This window comes from Chiloscyllium punctatum, chromosome 8 (assembly GCF_047496795.1).
Source record: "Chiloscyllium punctatum isolate Juve2018m chromosome 8, sChiPun1.3, whole genome shotgun sequence".
In the NCBI taxonomy this organism is placed as follows: domain Eukaryota; kingdom Metazoa; phylum Chordata; class Chondrichthyes; order Orectolobiformes; family Hemiscylliidae; genus Chiloscyllium; species Chiloscyllium punctatum.
Genome location: NC_092746.1, coordinates 38,850,881 through 38,873,540, shown reverse-complemented (window position 1 = coordinate 38,873,540; position 22,660 = coordinate 38,850,881). Strand labels below are relative to the sequence as shown.

Here is a 22,660-nt window from a genome sequence, read left to right as displayed (position 1 = left end):
CATTACTTAATACACTAACTTCAGTCTGTACCCTTCATCATTTAATACACTAACTCCTGTCTGTACCCTTCATTATTTAATACACTAACTCCTGTCTGTACCCTTCATTATTTAATACACTAACTCCAGTCTGTCGCCCTCATTATGTGATACACTGACTCCAGTCTATACCCTTCATTATTTAATACACTAACTCCTGTCTGTGCCCTTTATTATTTAAGACACTAACTCCTGTCTGTACCCTCCATTATTTAATGCACTAATTCCAGACTGTACCCCACATTACTTAATACACTAACTCCAGTCTGTACCCTTCATCATTCAATACACTATCTCCAGTCTGTACCCTTCATTATTGAATACACCAACTCCAGACTGTACCCTTCATCATTTAATACACTAACTCCAGTCTGTCCCCTTCATTATTTAATACACTAATTCCAGTCTGTACCCTTCATTATTTAATACATTAACTCCAGACTGTACCCTTCATTATTTAATACACTAACTCCAGTCTGTACCCTCACTATTAAATACACTAACTCCTGTCTGTACCCCTCATCATGTATTACACTGACTCCAGGCTGTACCCTTCATTATTTAATACATTAACTCCAGGCTGTACCCTTCATTATTTAATACACTAACACCTGTCTGTACCCTTTATTATTTAAGACCCTAACTCCTGTCTGTACCCTCCATTATTTAATACAATAACTCCAGTCTGTGCTCATTATTTAATACACTACATCCAGTCTGTACCCTTCATTATTTAATGTACTAACTCTAGTCTGTACCCATCATAACTTAATACATTTACTCTATTTGCACCCTTCATTATTTAATACGCTAACTCCAGTCTGTACCCCCATGATTTAATACACTAACTCCAGTCTGTACCCCTCTTTATTGAATACACTAACTCCTGTCTGTACCCCTCATAATGTATTACACTGACTCCAGGCTGTGCCCTTTATGATTTAATACACTAACTCCAGTCCGTACCCATCATTGCTTAATACATTAACTCTATCTGTTCCCCTCATTATTTAATACACTAACTCCAGTCTGTAGCCCTCATTATTTAATACACAAACTCCTGTCTGGGCCCTTCATTATTGAATACACTAACTCCAGTCTGTACCCTTCATCATTTAATCTACTAACTCCAGTCTGTACCCATCATTATTTAATACACTAACTTCAGTCTGTACCTCACATTATTTAATATACGAAATGCAGTCTGTGCCCTTCATTATTTAATACCCTATCTCCAGTCTGTTTCTTTCATTATTTAATACACTAACGCCTGTCTACACCCCTCATCATTTAATACACTAACTCCTGTCTGTACCCTCCATTATTTAATGCACTAATTCCAGACTGTACCCCACATTACTTAATACACTAACTCCAGTCTGTACCCTTCATCATTCAATACACTAACTCCTGTCTGTACCCTCCATTATTTAATGCACTAATTCCAGACTGTACCCCACATTACTTAATACACTAACTTCAGTCTGTACCCTTCATCATTTAATACACTAACTCCTGTCTGTACCCTTCATTATTTAATACACTAACTCCTGTCTGTACCCTTCATTATTTAATACACTAACTCCAGTCTGTCGCCCTCATTATGTGATACACTGACTCCAGTCTATACCCTTCATTATTTAATACACTAACTCCTGTCTGTGCCCTTTATTATTTAAGACACTAACTCCTATCTGTACCCTCCATTATTTATACACTAACTCCAGTCTGTGCTCCTCATTATTTAATACACTAACTCCAGTCTGTACCCTTCATGGTTAGCACTGCTGCCTCACAGCGCCTGAGACCCGGGTTCAATTCCCGCCTCAGGCGACTGACTGTGTGGAGTTTGCACGTTCTCCCCGTGTCTGCGTGGGTTTCCTCCGGGTGCTCCGGTTTCCTCCCACACTCCAAAGATGTGCAGGCCAGGTGAATTGGCCATGCTAAATTGCCCATAGTGTTAGGTAAGGGGCAAATGTAGATGTAGGGTAAATGTAGGGGTATGGGTGGGTTACGCTTCGGCGGGGCGGTGTGGACTTGTTGGGCCGAAGGGCCTGTTTCCACACTGTAAGTAATCTAATCTAATCTAATCTAATCTAATCTAATTATGTAATACACTGACTCCAGTCTATAACCTTCATTATTTAATGTACTAACTCTAGTCTGTACCCATCATAACTTAATACATTTACTCTATTTGCACCCTTCATTATTTAATACACTAACTCCAGTCTGTACCCTTCATTATTGAATACACTAACTCAGTCTGTACCCCCTATGATTTAATACAGTAACTCCAGTCTGTACCCTTCATTATTTAATACACTATCTCCAGTCTGTACCCTCATTATTTAATACACTAACTCCAGTCTGTACCCCCCATGATTTAATACAGTAACTCCAGTCTGTACCCTTCATTATTTAATACACTATCTCCAGTCTGTACCCCTCATCATGTATTACACTGACTCCAGGCTGTACCCTTCATTATTTAATACATTAACTCCAGGCTGTACCCTTCATTATTTAATACACTAACTCCAGTCTGTACCGCTCTATATGTAATACAGTGACTCCAGTCTGTTCCCTTCATTATTTAATACACTCACTCCAGTCTGTACCAATCATTGCTTAATACATTAACTCTATCTGTACCCCTCATTATTTAATACACTATCTCCAGTCTGTACCCTTCATTATTGAATACACCAACTCCAGACTGTATCCTTCATCATTCAATACACTAACTCCAGTCTGTCCCCTTCATTATTTAATACACTAATTCCAGTCTGTACCCTTCATTATTTAATACATTAACTCCAGACTGTACCCTTCATTATTTAATACACTAACTCCAGTCTGTACCCCTCTATATGTAATACACTGACTCCAGTCTGTTCCCTTCATTATTTAATACACTCACTCCAGTCTGTACCAATCATTGCTTAATACATTAACTCTATCTGTACCCCTCATTATTTAATACACTATCTCCAGTCTGTACCCTTCATTATTGAATACACCAACTCCAGACTGTACCCTTCATCATTTAATACACTAACTCCAGTCTGTCCCCTTCATTATTTAATACACTAATTCCAGTCTGTACCCTTCATTATTTAATACATTAACTCCAGACTGTACCCTTCATTATTTAATACACTAACTCCAGTCTGTACCCTCACTATTAAATACACTAACTCCTGTCTGTACCCCTCATCATGTATTACACTGACTCCAGGCTGTACCCTTCATTATTTAATACATTAACTCCAGGCTGTACCCTTCATTATTTAATACACTAACTCCAGTCTGTACCCCTCTATATGTAATACACTGACTCCAGTCTGTTCCCTTCATTATTTAATACACTCACTCCAGTCTGTACCAATCATTGCTTAATACATTAACTCTATCTGTACCCCTCATTATTTAATACACTATCTCCAGTCTGTACCCTTCATTATTGAATACACCAACTCCAGACTGTACCCTTCATCATTCAATACACTAACTCCAGTCTGTCCCCTTCATTATTTAATACACTAATTCCAGTCTGTACCCTTCATTATTTAATACATTAACTCCAGGCTGTACCCTTCATTATTTAATACACTAACTCCAGTCTGTACCCCTCTATATGTAATACACTGACTCCAGTCTGTTCCCTTCATTATTTAATACACTCACTCCAGTCTGTACCAATCATTGCTTAATACATTAACTCTATCTGTACCCCTCATTATTTAATACACTATCTCCAGTCTGTACCCTTCATTATTGAATACACCAACTCCAGACTGTACCCTTCATTATTGAATACACCAACTCCAGACTGTACCCTTCATTATTGAATACACCAACTCCAGTCTGTCCCCTTCATTATTTAATACACTAATTCCAGTCTGTACCCTTCATTATTTCATACACTAACTCCAGTCTGTGCCCTCCATTATTTAATACACTAACTCCAGTCTGTACCCTCACTCTTAAATACACTAACTCCAGTCTGTACCCATCATTGCTTAAAATATTAACTCTATCTGTAACCTGCATTAATTAATACACTAACTCCAGTCTGTACCCCTCATTATTTAATACACTAACTCCTGTCTGTACCCCTCATCATGTATTACACTGACTCCAGTCTGTACCCTTCATTATTTAATACACTAACTCCAGTCTGTACCCTTCATTATTTAATACACTAACTCCAGTCTGTACCCTTCATTGTTTAATGCACTAACTCTAGTCTGTACCCCTCATTATTTAATACACTAACTCCTGTCTGTACCCCTCATCATGTATTAAACTGACTCCAGTCTGTATCCTTCATTATTTAATACACTAACTCCAGTCTGTACCCTTCATTATTTAATACATTAACTCCTGTCTGTGCCGTTCATTATTTAATGCACTAACTGCAGTCTGTACCCTTTATTATTCAATAATCTTACTCCAGTCTGTACCCTTCCTTATTTAATACATTAACGCCTGTCTATACCCCTCATTATTTAATAAACTAACTCCAGTCTGTACCCTTCATTATTTAATACACTTACTACAGCCTGTACCCTTCATTATGTAATTCACTAACTCCGGTCTGTACCCATCATTGTTTAATACACTAACTCCAGTCTGTACCCTTCATTATTTAATAGAGTAACTCCAGTCTGGGCTCCTCATTAGTTAATGCACTAACTCCAATCTATACACTTCATTATTAAAAACACTAACTGCAGTCCGTACTCTTCATTATTTAATAGACTAACACCAGTCTGTATCCTTCATTGTTTAATCCACTAACTCCAGTCTGTACCCTTCATTATTTAATACACTTACTCCAGTTTGTACCCTTCATTATTTAATACACTAACTCCAGTCTGTGGTCTTCATTATTTAATACACTAACTCCAGTCTGTACCCTTCATTAATTAATACACCAACTCCTGTCTGTAGCCTTCATTATTTAATACACTGACTCCAGTCTGTATCCTTCATTATTTAATACACTAACTCCAATCTGTACACCTCAGTATATAATACACTAACTCCAGTCTGTACCCCTCATTATTTAATACACTAACTCCAGTCCATATACTTCATTATTTAACACACTAACCCCAGTCTGTCGCCTTCTTTATTTAATACACGATCTCCGGTCTGTACTCATCATTATTTAATACACTAACTCCAGTCTGTACCCTTCATTATTTTATACATTTACTCCAGTCAGGACCCTTCAGTATTTAATAAACTATGTTCAGTCTGTACCCTTCATTATTTAATAGACTAACTCCAGTCTGTGCTCCTCATTATTTAATACACTAACTCCAGTCTGTACACTTCATTATTTAAAACACTAACTGCAGTCTGTACTCTTCATTATTTAATAGACTAACTCCAGTTTGGGGTCCTCATTATTTAATACACTAAATCCAGTCTGTACCCTTCATTAATTAATACACCAAATCCTGTCTGTAGCCTTCATTATATAATACACTAACTCCAGGCTGTACCCCTTATTATTTAATATACTAACTCCAGTCTATACCCCTCATTATTTAATACACTAACTCCAGTCCATATACTTCATTATTTAACACACTAACCCCAGTCTGTAGCCTTCATTATTTAATACACAATCTCCAGTCTGTACCCTTCATTATTTTATACATTTACTCCAGCCTGTACCCTTCAGTATTTAATAAACTATGTTCAGTCTGTACCCTTCATTATTTAATAGAGTAACTCCAGTCTGGGCTCCTCATTATTTAATGCACTAACTCCAGTCTGCACACTTCATTATTTAAAACACTAGCTGCAGTCCGTACTCTTCATTATTTAATAGACGAACTCCAGTTTGGGCTCCTCAGTATTTAATACATTAACTCCAGTCTGTATCCTTCATTATTTAATGCACTAACTCCAGTCTGCACCCTTCATTATATAATACACTAACTCCTGTCTGTACCCCCCATTATTTACTACACCGACTCCAGTCCGTATCCTTCATTATTTAATACACTAACTCCAGTCTTCACCCTTCATTATTTAATACACTAACTCCAGTCTTCACCCTTCATTATTTAACACACTAACTCCAGTCTGTACACCTCATTATTCAATACAGTAACTACACTCTCTATACTTCATTATTTAAGACACTAACCCCTGTCTGTACCCTTCATTATTGAATACACTAACTCCAGTCTGAAACCCTCAATACTTAATGTGCTAACTCCAGTCTGTATCCTTCATTACTTGATACACTAACTACAGACTAAACGCCTTATTATTTAATACACTAAACCCAGTCTGTAACCTTCATTATTTAACACAATAACTCCAGCCTGTACCCTTCATTATTTAATCCACTCACTCCAGTCTGTGCCCTTTATTATTTAATACGCTAACTCTTGTCTGCACCCTTCATTATTTAACACTAAATCCAGTCTGTACCATTCATTAATTAATACACTAACTCCAGTCTGTGCCCTTAATTATTTAATACTCTATCTCTAGTCTGATTCCCTTCATTATTTAATACACTAACTCCAGTCTGTACCCCCATTATTTAATACACTAACTCCAGTCTGTACCCCTATTATTTAATACACTAACTCCAGTCTGTACCCCCATTATTTAATACACTAACTCCAGTCTGTACCCCTATTATTTAATACACTAACTCCAGTCTGTACCCCCATTATTTAATACACTAACTCCAGTCTGTACCCCCATTATTTAATACACTAACTCCAGTCTGTACCCCTATTATTTAATGCTCTAATTCCTGTGTGTGCCCTTCATAATTTCATACTCTGCGCTTTCGCGTCGCTGTTGTTTTTCAAACTGCTTGTGTTTATGGTCGCCTGGTGACCAGTAAACAAACAGCCAATCAGAGTGGAGAGGCCGGGCGCTGGTCTTGCGGCAGCGCGCGTGGCCGCTAGGGGTCTCCGCTGAGCCGTTAACGGAACTGGCGAGGCAGGAGGCAGCTGTCGGTGTGGTTCTTGGGGAGAGCAGGTCACTCTGTTTTGTTTTCACATGTGTCAGGAAGAGGCGTCGATTGTCCAGTACGGTTTTTAACTCTTCTGGTATTCCTTTCTATATTGAGATATAAAAGGGAATTCGCGGGCATTCTGCGAACTGTTTGAAATTGGACACCTGCAGCAGGCGGCTTGTGTGATTAGCCGGTGGAGGCGGGGCATTGAGCGCGCGAATCCTAGTGCCGGTGCCTTAGTGAGATCCCCACACTCAGCGGCCACACAGTGTGCGGGGGCGGGGGCGGGGCGTGGGAGCGTGTCGGCATTGGGTGTGAACGTCGGCTGGAACAGCCAATGGACGCTGAGCAGGACCAGGGGGGCGTTGCCTATGTGGAATGTTGCCGCCGCCGCGTTCGGCAGGGATCGCGTTCTGCTTGTGCGTCCTCAGACTGAGTGGAGTCAGTGGTTCATGTGGATCGTGTTCGAGCGTCTGTCCGTCTGTGTGAGAGAGAGAAGTAATTACTGAGATTGAGGAGCCAGCTTTCTCCATGCACTCGGATGTTGGGGTGGGTGTTTAATCTTTCGAGTAATCAAAGCGGGGCGGCACGGTGGCCGGCGGTTTTCGTCCTCTCGGAAGTTATCAAGCGCCTTTTCCCAAAAAGAAAAATCGAATAGTTTTTGCTTCTCCTGACGGTGTGCGGGCCAGCTTCTAAATGCAGAACAGGCTTAGCAACTCACTCACCTTCAAGGGAATGGTCATATGGGGAGCTGCGGCACGTCTGCAGGATTTGCCTTCCGAGACTTGTTGAATAGTAAGCTGCAGGTTGCATTGTGTAATCGTGGAAGTGAGTTTTAAGAAGGTTGTGAGACAATTGAGTTATTGCAGTGATAATTTTGCACTATTTGAATCGGTATGAGGCGAAGAGAAATGTGTACCGGCTGAGAATGTTCATGCGGTAAAATATAAAGTTTGCTGTTTGTGGCTGACTTGGCTAACCTGAATTCAGCAAAGTGAATGAGAACCTGCGCTGAATTTATGGCTGCTCGTGAGTTCGTAAGAGAATTTTTCGTGTATGTGTGTGTTGTGGATTTGTCAGTCAGACCGGGCTGATTGTAAGTGGATAGCTATTGGAAAGTAAAGCCGCTAAAACCGCCTGGATGAGTGCACCGCTTGGGAAGTGCAGATGTTTTGCAAGAGCTGGGTTTATTTATTTTTCAACGTTGCGGTTTTGTGTGTTCGTGACTTTAGTCAGATGGTAAACGCCCTAAGTAAAGTAATTCAAGAATTTGGTTCCCAGTGTGCCAGGCTTGTCAAGGCGGACGTGTGAAGCCATTTGACTCAATTTTGCTAAATGTAAACGTATTATCATTTTCTTTCAAATCCTAATTCTGTTTTGAAACGGAGATCTGGGTTCGCCAAGTGTAGTACGAGTGACAACCAATCTAGTGGTCCTGCTGACGGTCGCACAGTCGGTCTGGATTTGGTGTGCAATTTTATTCAGGATTTGAATCAACCCACAGAATATCTACCATATGCAATAATTCAGTGTTAGAGCAGGACGTTTTAGAAAGTTTTCAAAGTCCAGAGTGGATCTTTTGACTTTAAAATGGAAGCTGAAATTCATTACCTAGTATTGAAATATAACCAACCAATTTGTGTTTTACTTGTATACTTTCCTGCTGTTGTATTTTATACATTATGTATTGAGATTTTTTATTTTTATTTAGATATTAATATTTAAACTACACTGGATTCTCGTTGTTGCAGACTGGAATGATCAGCACGATTCGGAATTAACTGTCTTTCAGTGTGGACATCTCTGCATTTTGTGTTTTGACTCCAATCCAAGATGGGTAATGGACTTTCAGATCAAACTCCTATTTTATCAAGTTTTCCATCTTTTCAGTCTCTCCACATCGTTATTCTGGGTTTAGACTGTGCTGGTAAAACTACCGTTTTGTACAGATTACAGTTCAATGAATTTGTCAACACTGTTCCAACAAAAGGATTTAATACTGAAAAAATCAGAGTGACTTTGGGTAACTCAAAAGCAGTGACTTTCCACTTCTGGGATGTAGGTGGTCAAGAGAAACTGAGACCACTGTGGAAATCTTATACACGCTGCACAGATGGTATTATTTTTGTGGTGGACTCCGTAGATGTGGAAAGAATGGAGGAAGCCAAAACTGAATTGCACAAAATAACCAGGATCTCTGAGAACCAAGGAGTGCCGGTACTTTTGATTGCCAACAAACAAGATCTCAGGAACTGCCTCTCACTCTCTGAAGTGGAAAAACTGTTAGCTTTAAGCGAAATAAGTTCTTCCACCCCCTGGCACCTTCAACCTACCTGTGCCATAATAGGAGATGGACTTAGAGAGGGACTGGAAAAACTTTATGAAATGATCATTAAAAGACGAAAAATGTTGAAACAGCAAAAAAAGAAGAGATGAATGTACAGAGGTTAAAGATATTTTGTATTTTTAAAAGCTGAAATATTGCTACACTGGTCATTACACCTTTAGCCTTTTGACAACATTTATGTTGAAAATGTGAGTCTAGTGAGATCAAAGGCAAAGTTTATTTGTGGGATCACAGAGGAAGTGGATATGATAATTAAGTATGGAGAGCAGTTATGCTGGCATAAAACTGTCAGCATCCTTTATTATTAGACCAAAACATATTCAGATCTTTAGTATTTTATTTTCTATTCATTAGCTTTCTAATGTCTGGTTGTGTTTAAGTGTGTGTGTTTGTGTGTCTTGTGTTCCATTTTTGAGGCCTGAAAGACTAGGTACCTGCACAGCACAATTTTATTTTTGGGCAAATTGGACACTAAAAATATTTGGATGTGAACTATTGCAATACAAGAAACATCTACCAAAATTACATGGAGAAGAAAATGGCTGCTACAGATTTGTAGTTTTTTTTTATCTTTGGCTAGGTAACGGTCAGAGACTAAATGAGATGCTACTAGAATTGAGGAAGGCACAAAATGCTTCACCTATGTTGTCTGTAGTGTTAGGGTTGTTGGCAAGCATGCTTCTTTTAATAAGACAGTGGAAAATGTGCAGTGTCAGAACTAGATGTCTCTGAGGAGAAAGGAGGGAAAGCCTGGAACACTGTGTTTAACTGACCTTGAACCTCGTCTACTGAGAGCTTTTTTTATAGACGGGAATGTAGCAATCACATGTTAGTCTGTTCTTGTTACTGATATTCACGTTAAAGTAGCTGCAAAGCCTCATTTCTAAGCAGTGTTAACATTTGGGAGGTAGATTTTTTACAGTATATAAGCTGTGACTTGAGATGTGGTAGAAACTTAAAACCTGTCGGTCTGTGTATGTTGCCAATTATAAAATGTTCCTATTAAAGCTATTTAGGCAAGCTTTGCCATTAATTGTAGTGTTTGGTGCCATCTTTTTATGAGTTTCTACATGTGCGGATTTTGTTATATTTTATTTTCTTTAAAAGGTTTCAAAATCTTTGTATATATTAATGTTAAAAAATAGCCACTCTTGGCTAGTGGTCTCAAGAAGAATTCGAGAACTGTTCAGTCTGGCTGGAAGTAATGTACTTGTTTACTGCCTCAAAGGGATGGTATCATTCTAATGAAACTACAATTGGCTAGCAACCCAAACCTAGCTTTTCTATTTAGGATTATTTAGATGAGTGCGCACAGATTATACAGATCTACGAAAATTCTTAAGTTATTCCAAATTCAAATGCAACTTTTTTGTTCGATTATTCTCCTCAGCATACAAGACCACAGCAGGTCATTTCTGAACTTGTACTTTACTGTAGAATTTGTCATTCTACATGTGAACATGCCAGAAGAAGTTATAGAATATTTAAATTTGTTAAGCCACCTGTTGATCTTTATAATATAAGACTACATTCCTCCTATTACAAATATGAAATCACAAAATTTTGTTATAAAATTTTCTAAAATTTCAGATAAAAATAATGATACCAATTTGACAATTGGAATGCTGATAGCAATAAATTTGTTTAAAATTGATTACTGTTAATTTTTCAACATTTAAAGTGCAGACCTGTGTGTCCTTAGATGATGATGAGCAATCTTTTCAAATGTTTAACCAAAGTTCTCCACCTAAGGAAAAACAAGGCAACATAAAGATAGCATTGTTCTTTACACAAGATGTGGATTGGATAAATTTTCCTCCTTTTCTGCAATTAAGTTACAACCTCACTATACCTATAAATTCTTAACATTTTTGTAAATATTTGTTTGATGTTTCCTCCCTTTTTTTTGAGATTTGAAAGCTATTAGAGCCCTGCACTTTGTTGTAAACAGCTGAGAAAATGTGTTGTGTATGAAGCATGGAAGCTTAAATTTTCACATTTGAAATGAATTGAAACCTAAGAGCTCTGTTGAGAGCAGACAACATGCCTGGCACAAAAAAACATTTATCACCTGCAAAGAACTGTGTAGTATCTTGCAGATTATAAAGTTTATTTACTTCCAGTATTTTCTATGATTCAAAAAAGCAGGTCAATTCACTTTAAGTTTGTTTATTATTAAACCTGATCACTTGCAGAAAAGTAGCAAAAGCAAACCAATTAGTCTGATATTGAAGTCTTAAAGGAAAAATGTATTGATGCTATTACAAGCTATTTTCTAACTTCAGTGAAGTTGCATCTGAACTTCCTTTGGATGACGTAAGGCTGTTGTCAATGTTTTACTGTACTGATTCTGATACTGTAAATATCTTCTGTTTTTGACTTGTACAGTGGCTTCAGGAAATGCACTTTAATGTTCATTAAAGATAAACAGCTTTGTGTAACATCTGTTTTAATGACTTGTTTTAAGAATGGAATATGACCTCTGTTGGGTTTGTCTTTGGTTAAGTGTTTCCACCTGCACTAGTGGCATTGCTGTCATTGATTGGAAAAATTCTTTATATTTATATGAATGTTGGAACTTAATAAATACTTCTCTGAATAAATTGTCAGTTTTCCATTCAAATCACTCAGGCAACAAAGAACACATCTCAAGTTGCTATTGTAAAATTTTTATTTTGTAACTTGTAAGAGAAGGAAACAATTCAATAAAATAGGAATTACTTTTACGTTCCAATAAGTCAAACTGAGAAAAAAGATCAGATTTATATTTTGTGAAATGTAACTGTTCGGGCAATATAGCCCTCTAATATGATACTTTGTTTTACACAAGCTTTTCATCTTAGAATTACAAGATGATGGAAACATACTTCTGAAACTGAAATGTAACAACTGACAATCTGCATTACGCTTTTAGCTTATTTAACTGTTGGTTTAAAACTGTATCATCAGGGTATATTCGTTCATGACCGTGTTCTTTAAAAATATGTATGCAGATTGGTTTGATTTTGAACATCAACAGAAAACGATTTGTTTATTGGAAAGGGTTATATGAATGTTCCTGAATATCCCAATGTTTATATTGGAGTCCAGACTGTACACACCCATGAACAGAAGGTCCCTTAAAAGAAAGCAAAAATGTGAGAAGCCAATGTAAGTTAAAACTGATGTATAAAGTTTATTTTGTTCTGAAGGATTGTGGTGCACGGTCTGACACTTGTTGTTGAAAAGTGGAAGCATTGATTTGCTGTCTGCATCCAACTACTTGTGGAAGGAAGGAAAGGAGCAACAGATTCTGGGAAAGGAGGTTGTGTAAAAAGTTGATTTGTTTAACTTATATGATATTAAAGCCACAATCAATTTAAAGTGTACTGCTTTTTGGATTCCCAAGTCATTGTTGATGCAATGCAAGAATTGTGCTGCATTCGGTGATCTGAACTGCAGTCAAATTTCTCCACAAACGTGCCACAGCAAATGGTTGTGAAGGTCCTTCAGCTTTTTTATATCTCTACCTTAATTTTCAGATAGCAAGTACAGCAAAGCCTTGTGATTTAGGCTGTGCTGCTCTTTTCATTTTGAATGTATTGTTCTATGTCAAGTTTTCCCTATTTCAGCTTTAACAGAACTTTTCTCTGCTGCTCTTTACTCTAATCCCACATCAACATATTTCTAGCTTTTTTTTGTATGAAGCCAAAGTAAAAACTGCAATTTGATCTTAATTGTGGAAATCCATATGCAGTTTTCTCATTTGTTTCTATTTAAATATGATGGCCTAAATGTTGCTTAGTTGAAAATATCTGTTATTTGGTTTCTAATAAATAATTTATTATTGCTAAAATCCTTCATACCTGGCAGTAGTCATGTAGAAACCTTGTGTATCTTCTCGTGTGATCACATTATTCCGATAAAATGGCAAGTATTTTTAGCTGTTGGCCAGTGTTTAATTCTAGAATTATCTGTCTGATTTTATATTTCCATTTTTTTTCTTCATACCATCTGTTTGTTTTCTAATTTTAATCTCGACATTCTTTGTACCCCTTCAGGATTTCTGCGCTAGTGGGATGTCGGTAAGGGTCATTCTGCCATAAATTGTGTTTTGTTAACATGAATTGGCTACAATGCAATTAACGAATAGAGATGTGTTTCTAAAGTACAAACTTTTAAAATGTATTGGCTATAACGCAATTGCATCGGCAACACTTTAAATTGCGCACTTAAACAACATTTATAGAAAGGGTGGAGTCACACAAACACAACCATTGTGTTATCAAAGAATACTTACATTTAACAAAATTCCCTTTTATTGCCTTATACTACCGTATATGACCTTTGACATCTAAGTAGGTCTAGGCTTTAGAATTTGGAGTCGCTTGTTTGTGAGAACTGATTTGTTCTAAAATGTCTCTATTTCCTTCTTGAATGGCTACTCTTACCAACCTGGTAAAGCTACACCAAGACTACTTTCATGCATCTTAGATGGGCCAAGCAATGCAATGATTAAAATATCAAATTTTAAGCTTTGAAGTTCCACGTTTCCAGTCATGATTAGCAGTCAACAATTAACTGTTTTAACACGAGGAGTCTGCACAAATATCCCAATCCTCAAGGATGGAGAAGCTCACGACAGAATGCAAAGTTGAAGTATTTGGATCCATCTTCAGCCAGAAAGGCTAAGTTGGGTGACTTGTCTTGACCTCCTCCTGGAATCCCCAGTATTATGGATGTTAGGTTTCAGCCAACTCGATCCATGTGATATCAAGAAATTGCTGAAGGCACTGAATACTACAAAGGCCCTGACAATACCAGCAATCATAGTGAAGACTTCAGCAGCGGGACTGGCTAGGCTCCTAGCTACATTATTCCAGTACAGGTAGTTCTCCTATAAGGCCTTAGCTGCGTTTGAGCGAAACCTCACTTAATAGAAATAATGGGGCCTATGGGAAAAGTGGGATTAGGTGCAGACCAGCAAAGAATATCACTTGTGACTGCTCAAAAATCATACAAAAGTCTAAAGCATAGTATAGGACAGCCTTAATGAAGTTGAAATCATGTTTATTAACAAAACCTAAGTAAATTTAACACATTCAATTTAACAAATGTAAGAAAGTTTCTGTCTGCAGTACCTCTCTCAGAAAGCTGCTCTGACAGCAGCTGACATTGGTGCATGTTCAGCACAGCACGAAGACCGGCACTGACATTGGCGCATGTGCAAACAGCTCGAAGACCAGCATTGATGTTGCACATGCGCAAAACTGCATAGAGATTTTGGTGCTGACATTGGGACATGCGCAGAATGAAGCATGTGAACCAATTCCCCAGTGGAATTGTGCAATTGCAAACTGAGGTAAGCGTTCTCGAAAATACCATTTCGAAAATACCACTTCAGTGATGTTATAGCCAAATAGTACTGTTGAAACACACATTATCCTTTAACTATTTATATAGCTACAATGGTTGTATTTACCTACCTGACTATGTTGAAAATTATCCAGCTATTGCTTGTCCATGAAGAGCAAAATAATTTCAACAAAATTCAGTTATTGGGATATCAGTCTGCTGCCAATCATTCAGCTAAGTGACCGAAGGACTTGTTTATCATATTATCAATCACAAAGGAATAAACCCACAGACATTCCATTTGGGTACCATCACTAGGATCTTAACCTCATTACAGCCTGGGTCCAAGCAAGAACAACAGAATTGATCTCCAGAGATGAGGTGAAAATGATTACTCTTGATGTCAAGATAGCAATTGACCAAGCATAGCACCCATGAATCTCAGCCAAACTGGAGTCATGGGAATTGGGACAACATTCTCTGCTCATTTGAGTTTTACATTGCACAAAGGACATTGACTCCCAACAATCACAACCAATCATATCAGGCCAATGATATCAATGGAGGAGTTCTGGGTGATGTCCTGGCCCAACAAGCTTCAGCTGCTCTATCATTAACCTTCACTCCATCATGACATCAGATATGGGCATGTTTACCGAAGATTGCAAATAGCAATACAATTTGTGGCTTTTCAAATACTAAAGCAGTCCATGTCTCCATGCAACATGACCAAGACAATATTCAGCCTTGCTTTGAAAAGTGCAAGTAACAATTATCCTACACGAGCCAAGCACTGAGCATCTCAAATGAGATAAATCTAACAATGTCTCTTGACATTCAACATACCCTGGGTTACTATTGACCAGAAACTGAACTGAACTGGACCAGGCAACGTGAAGTGAAGCTAGCCAACCATTCTATGAATTTAAAAAATTTTCAAATTACCCTCCAAAGGTCCTGCCCTTCACTATAAAGTTATCCCCTCTCACTATGAACACTTAACTAAGGAAAACAGCTGACTTTCTATCCACTCTATTCATGCCTGTCATAATCTTATACACTTAAATCAGGTCCCCCTCAGTATCTCTGCTCTCCAACCCCTGTGTCTCTTCATAGCTAAAATGCTCCAACTCAGGCAACTGTCTGATGAGCTTCCTATGCAATAACATCTCCAAAGCAATAACATCCATCCGATATTGTGTCAACCAGAACTGCACACAGTAGTCCAGCTATGGCCAAACCAAAGTCCTGTATAGCTACAATCTGATCTCTTTTAATCTATGCCATGACTAATTAAGGCAAATGTCCCATATGCATTCTTAACCACACTATTAATTTGCCTACTGCCTTCAAGAATCTGTGGACAAGCACCCCAATGTCCCTCTGTTCCTCTCAACATTCGGATGTCCTGCCATTCATTGAATACTCCTTTATCTTGTGACTTCTTCCAAAGTACATGACCTCACATTATTCACAGATAAATTCCAGCGGCCACTGATCTGACTATCTGATCAATCTATCTATTGCCACCTGTAATCCTAAAACTTTCCTCTTCCTTATTAACCCATCCGGTCAATCGTCACATCACCTGTAAACTTACTTATCCTCCCCACATTCTCATCTACAGTGTTTTTATATATATATCACGAACAGTAGGGGACCCAGCACTCACCCCGTGTATAACACTGAACACTGGCTTCCAGTGACATAAACAGCCTTCTACCACCATTCTCTGTCTCCTTCCACTAAGCTAATTTCGGATCCAATTGTCAAGTTACTCTGGGATCCCATGTGCTTTTACATTCTTTATCAGTTTCTGATGTGGGACCTTGTCAAAGCTGTTACTGAAATCCATACAAACTACATCAACTGCATTACCCTCATCTACACATCTAGTCACCTCCTCAAAAGGTTCAATTAAAGTTATTTGATATAACTTCCCTTTGACAAAGCCATGCTGACTTTCTCTGATCAAACATTGCTTCTCCAAGTGGAGATTATTTCTCTCCTTCAGAATTTCTTCAAATAGTTTCCTACTACCAATGTGAGACTCACTACTCTTTAATCCCTGGTTTAACCCTACAACCCTTCTTGAAAAGTGGAACTACATTAGCTGTCCTCCAGTCCTCTGGCATACATCTTCGTGGTCAAGTTGGAGTTAAGAATTTAGATCTTGGCTCCCGTAATTTCCTCCCTTGCCTCCATGAGCAACCTGGGATACAACTGACCAAGATCTGAGGATTTGTCTACTATTAAGCCGGCCATTACCTGCAATACCTTCTCACTCCCTATGTCAAACTGCTCAAAAACCCCATGGTCCTACTCCCTGAATTCTGTATCCACATCCTCCTCCTGGTGAAGACAGAAGTGATCTACTCATTTAATATCCTACCAATATCCCCTGGCTCCGTTGCCTTCTTGGTATCAAATGGCCCTACTCTGTCCCTGGTTATTCCCTTCCCCTTATTATAATTATAGAGTATCTTAGGATTCTCCCTAATTTTATCCACCAGTGGCTCCTCATTGCTCTCCTAAATGCTTTTTTAAGCTGCCCCTTCCACTTTCGATACTCCACTAGAGCCTCTGTTTCTTTTAGCAGGTGCAAAGGGACAAAATAAACTTTTTTCCTTCCTCGCAAGTCCTGAATATTCCTAGACATCCACAGTTATCTGGGCTTATTACTCCTGTACTGTAAAATGAACATACTGGGCCTGTTGTCTCCCCATTTTCAATTTTAACCTCCTGAAATTGTTCTGCTGTTGATTTTCCTACAGGTAGCTAGTATCCTTTTTAAAAAAAAATAAGGTTTTCTGAACTTATATTTTAACTCTTTGGGCTAGAATGTAAATCACAAAATTTTCCAACAAAATTAAGGGCAGCGAATGAGAGTACCTAAACAATAAATTCATAGCAATGCATTCAAAGATAGATATTTGATGCTCTCTGGCAATGTTTTTGCAATGAATTTGCTCTGCTCTCTGTTATTTCATTTGATATGCTTCAGGGATGATTACAGGTACTCTCTTGTCAAGTAATGTAAGTATTTGTTGTTAATTTGTCAGGCCCACACTTTGGCATACATCCTCAAAATGGACTTCAGTTTTTGTTTTATGTCATTTGAGTGTTGTATTAACATCTTTTATTCCTGTCTCATCTGACAAACATCTTAAAAATACAGCAATGGTAATGTCTTCTGAAAAAAAATTATAGACTGCTCACATTTGTTGGAAATCTGATATATATCATGTGAGCCATGGTTTGATTAGTTAATTACATGTGCAGCCTATTTTGTACTTGCTGTGAAATGGTGCTGGTGTAATACGATAATCCATTTTTTGTAAAAAGCTCAATGTTTCTGATGAGCTTTGTAAAGTATACTTTATTGTCGCTCCGACATTTAGCATTGGTAAGTACTATAGCATCGTAATTACCTTGCTTGGACAAATAATCTAGGACATGAATGTAAGAATCTTACTGCGGTTTCCTCCCACAGTCCAAAGATGTACAGGTCAGTGATTTGGGCATGGTAAATTGCCATAGTGTTAGGTGCATTAGTCAGAGGGAAATGGGTCTGGGTGGGTTACTCTTCGGCGGGTCGGTGTGGACTGGTTGGGCCGAAGGGCCTCTTTCCATACTGTAGGGAATCTAATCTAATCTAATCTAGTTTGTGAAATTTGTTCACAGTTTGCTTAGGAATGTGCACCAATATCAAGTACCACATTGCCAATATCGTCACAAATGTGAAAATGTAATTAGACTACCAAACGTTTCAATTTACCTGACTGACTGATTCAGATTAATAGAAATACATGGCATGGCTTTACCACTAACAGGAAAATAACTTGTGTAAAAAAAAAGGCCTGATTTTCTTAATCAGTGGCAAAAAAGGAAAATGAATTGACAATGTATAGCTATATAACTTAAAATTTATCCCTGTTAATTCCCTGCAGCAACATCACTACCACTCACCAGATACTGCCCGCTCGTCCCCACCCCAGCCACCCATCTGACCAACACAGAGACAAATATTATGTATTAAGGAAAGAAAAATCAGGAGAATAAAATTTCATCAGTCCAGATCACAGACTAGATGGGTTAGTCTCACAATCTTTTTGATTCTTTATTGATGCCATTATTTTGTTTTATTTACGGGGTGTGAGTGTCACTGGTTGGCCAGCATTTATTGCCCATCCCTGGTTGCCTTTGGGAGCATTTGATGGTGAGCTGCCTTTTTCAACTTCTGCAGTCCACATGCTGTAGATTGATCCACAATACCCCGAGGGAGGGAACTCCAGGATTTTGACCCAGTCACAGTGAAGGGATGGTGATATATTTCCAAGTCAGGATGATGAGTGGCTTGGCGAGCAACTTGCAAGTGTTGGTGTTCCCATGTAACTGCTGCCTTTGACATTCTAGTAGCTAGTAAGTGATCATAGGTTTGGAAGATGCTGTTTAAGAATCTTTGATGAATTTCTGTGGTGCATCTTGTAGATAGTCAACACTGCTGCTATTGAATTTCAGTTGTGGAGGGAGTGGATGCTTGTGGATGTGGTGCCAATCAAATGTGCTGTTTTGTACTGGATGGTGTCAAACTTCATAAAGTCTTACCACATGGAAACAGACCTTTCGGTCCAACCAGTCCATGCCGCACATAATCCCAAACTAAGCTACTCCCAACTACCTGCTCCTGGCCCATATCCCTCTAAACCTTTCCTATTCATGTAGCTATCCAAATGTCTTTTAAATGTTGTAATTGTATCCACATCCGCCACTTTCTCAGGAAGTTCAATCCACAAGCGAATCACCCTCTGTAAAAAAAAAAAATGCCTCTTATGTCTTTTTAAAATCTGTCACCCCTCACCATAAAATTAGGCTTGGAATCCCTCATCCTAAGAAAAAGGCAACTACCTTTAAAGCTTATCTGTACCTCTCGTTATTTTATAAACTTCTTTCAGATTGCCTCTTAACCTCCTATGCTCTAGTGAAAAAAGTCCTAGCCTATTGAGCCTCTCCTTATAACTCAAACCTTACATACCTGGCAACATTCTGGTAAATCTCTTCTGAACCCTCTCCCTCTTGATAATACCCTTCCTATAACTGAACGAACAGAACTGGACACAGTATTCCAGAAGACACCTGACCTATGTCCTATACAACCTCAACATGATTTCCCAACTCCTGTACTCAAAGGATGGAGCAATGAAGGCAAGCGTGCCAAATGCCTTTTTAACCACCCTGTTTATATGTGATGCAAGCTTCTTGTTTTGTTGGAGCTGCACCTCATCCAAGTGGGGAGTGGTGCCTTGTAGATGGTTGACAGGCTTTGGGGAGGCAGAAGGCAAGTTACTTGCTCCAGTATTCCTAACCTCTGACCTGTTGTGAAAACCACTGTGTTTTGTAGCCAGCCCAGTTGATTTGCTGGTTAATGGTAACCCCAAGGATGTTGATAGGGAGGGATTCAGTGATCGTAACACTGTTGAATGTCTAGGAACAGTGATTTGATTGTCTTTTATTGGAGATGGTCATTGCATGGCTTTTGTATGGTGTGAATGTAATTGTCAACTCAAGCCTGGATATTATCCAGATCTTATTGCTTTTGAACATGGACTACTTCAGTAACTGAGGAGTCGCAAATGGTGCAGAACATTGTGAATTATCAGCAAACATCCCCACTTCTGACCTGATGATGGAGGGAAGCTTATAGATAAAGCAGTTGAAGATGGTTGGGACTAGGACAGTGCACACCGATGATGAGTCCATTTTTTATTAGTAGATTGATTGGAACCAGGGTCTTTACTCTTCCTTTGGTTATTAAAATTATTTGTTTTGGCATCTGTGAATTAGCTTTCATACTCTTTCAACAAAGAATTGGAGACAGCAACTTTACAGAGAAAAGAGAGAGATATTGATATAGCCCTCTTCTGCAGTTTTTCTTGCTTTTTGTTTGCATTTCTCTCACAAGGATCTGTGTTATGTTGTAGCCAGGCCAGTCAGAGGGTAGATACTATGCTGAGCTCTACTGAACTCCTAACAGATTATGTCAATTTGTGTGATCACATTGCCGCTAGAATGTAACTTTGTCGCATTTACAACAGTTAGCTTCTTTTGTTTTTCCAAGCTGCAAACAACTGCCTCCGTGTTTCCCCCCCCCCCCTTTAAAAGCATCATTAAAAGTATTTCTCCCTTTTTAGTCCACAGTCCAAAATTTTTTTAAAATATGGAATTTTTCAATTTTAGTTCCATTAATTATTTAAATAAATCTGGAATTCAATTGCTAACATTAATGCGGTGCCTATGATGCTATTGCATTGCCTTTTAAGATCCCAACTGGTGCATTAATACTCATTAAGAAAGAAATCCTGTTACCTTTCTCCAGTCTTGACTACATATGGTTCCAGACCTAAAGCAGTGTTGAAGACCCTTAACATCCTTCCAAAATAGACAAGCAACCCACACTGTATGAAACCAACACATCTACAACATTGGAATCTAACCAGTAAAATGGAAAATTGCCTTGCCTAATAAAAGTTGAATAATTGTGATCTGGCAGATTACCACTGACTCACCAGCAAAGGTAATCACCAACATTTGCTAAAACAGCAATAGTCTGTTCACACATGCTCAGTTCAGGTTCCACTGTCTAAATGTGGGTTAAAGACCTGAATTCCAAGCTGTGGAATGAATAAATGCCCTTAACATTAAGATAATGCTCGACTGTGTGGCACCAAGAGCCTGAGTAAAATTGAAGTCAGTAAGGATATGGAGTCATTGCTTTCAGTCATACTTATGGGAAGCCAACATCTTATGTCCAAGTACATCTTGATAGGATTCCCTTAGAGCAGTGTTTGAGGCCCAATCATCTTCAGTTACTCCAACGCAGATAGATATATTTGCTAACCATTATAAAATGTTCAATTCTATTTGCAGTTCCTCAGATAATGAAGTAGTTTATATAAATATGCAACAACATCAGGATAACATCCAGACTTAGGCTGAATTGGAACTAATCTTCATGCTACATGAGTACCAGGCAATGACCATCTTTCACAAAAGAGAATTTGAACATCTTCTCTGGACAGTCAAAAGCATAAGCCTGGCTGATTTCAGATCAAACCACATCTACAGACACCATGACCAGGAAAATGGCTGGACTAGTCATATAGAGGTCAGCTATAGAGGTCAGAGCCGAGGAATTCTATAGTGAACAACTTGCCTCCTGAGTTTCAAAAGCGTGTCTCTTATCTATTAAACACAAATCAGAAATATTATGGTAAACTGGATATCTAGATAAATGCAGTTCCCTTGGTAACCATTAATCTCTTCCATCCCTGGTGCATCCTCACTTCTGGGAAGTCAGTGCAGACTTGTTACTCTGACTATACAGATGGTAATTGACATAATTTATGCTGAAAAATGTCTGTGTTCTGGGCACCAAATAGCACATACGTTACAGACAATAAAAATTGTGGTTTAATTGCTCACGTGTTTAGTTGGATGTGTTATCTCTAATATCCCTATAAGTTCATTAACAAATGTATAACCGTGCCAAAAATTCAGTACATATAGTATTCTCCATTCATAATTTGAATGTAACATCTTTATTTTATATTTTGGTCAGAGGTTAAATAGTTCAGGAAATTTGAATCATCTGCTCTTATATTTTAAGCATTATCTCACCTTGTCTTGTTCTCTATAGTAAATGAGAAATTTGCATTCATTGCATTGGTCATTTGAAGTGATTCCAAAGTACATTTGACATGCCTGTTATAAACAATAAATCTGCTATAAATTGTAACCAACAAAGAATCATAGTATACCAGAAATGAGACGACACCAAGATTTCACAGAATCCCAGAATTGTTACAGGGAAGAAGGAGACCATTTGCCCATCCAGCCTACATCAGCATCTCTGAATGAACATTATAACTTGCTACAAT

The 22,660-nt window shown here is 38.3% G+C and overlaps 1 protein-coding gene across 4 annotated transcripts; it reads left to right on the top strand.

The window, feature by feature from the left end:
• Positions 1 to 7,025: 7,025 nt before the first annotated feature.
• On the top strand, positions 7,026 to 11,992 carry arl4aa (ADP-ribosylation factor-like 4aa). 4 transcript variants are annotated; one of them, XM_072575391.1, is made up of 2 exons: positions 7,026 to 7,115; positions 8,754 to 11,992. In XM_072575391.1, the coding sequence occupies exon 2, from the start codon at positions 8,876 to 8,878 to the stop codon at positions 9,476 to 9,478; it is 603 nt and encodes a 200-aa protein (XP_072431492.1). In that variant the 5' UTR covers positions 7,026 to 7,115; positions 8,754 to 8,875; the 3' UTR covers positions 9,479 to 11,992. The 4 variants fall into 4 exon arrangements, with proteins under 4 accessions (XP_072431492.1, XP_072431493.1, XP_072431490.1 ...); XM_072575392.1 differs by having other exon boundaries at positions 7,037 to 7,115; positions 8,794 to 11,992; XM_072575389.1 differs by lacking the exon at positions 7,026 to 7,115 and adding an exon at positions 7,418 to 7,591.
• Positions 11,993 to 22,660: the final 10,668 nt, after the last annotated feature.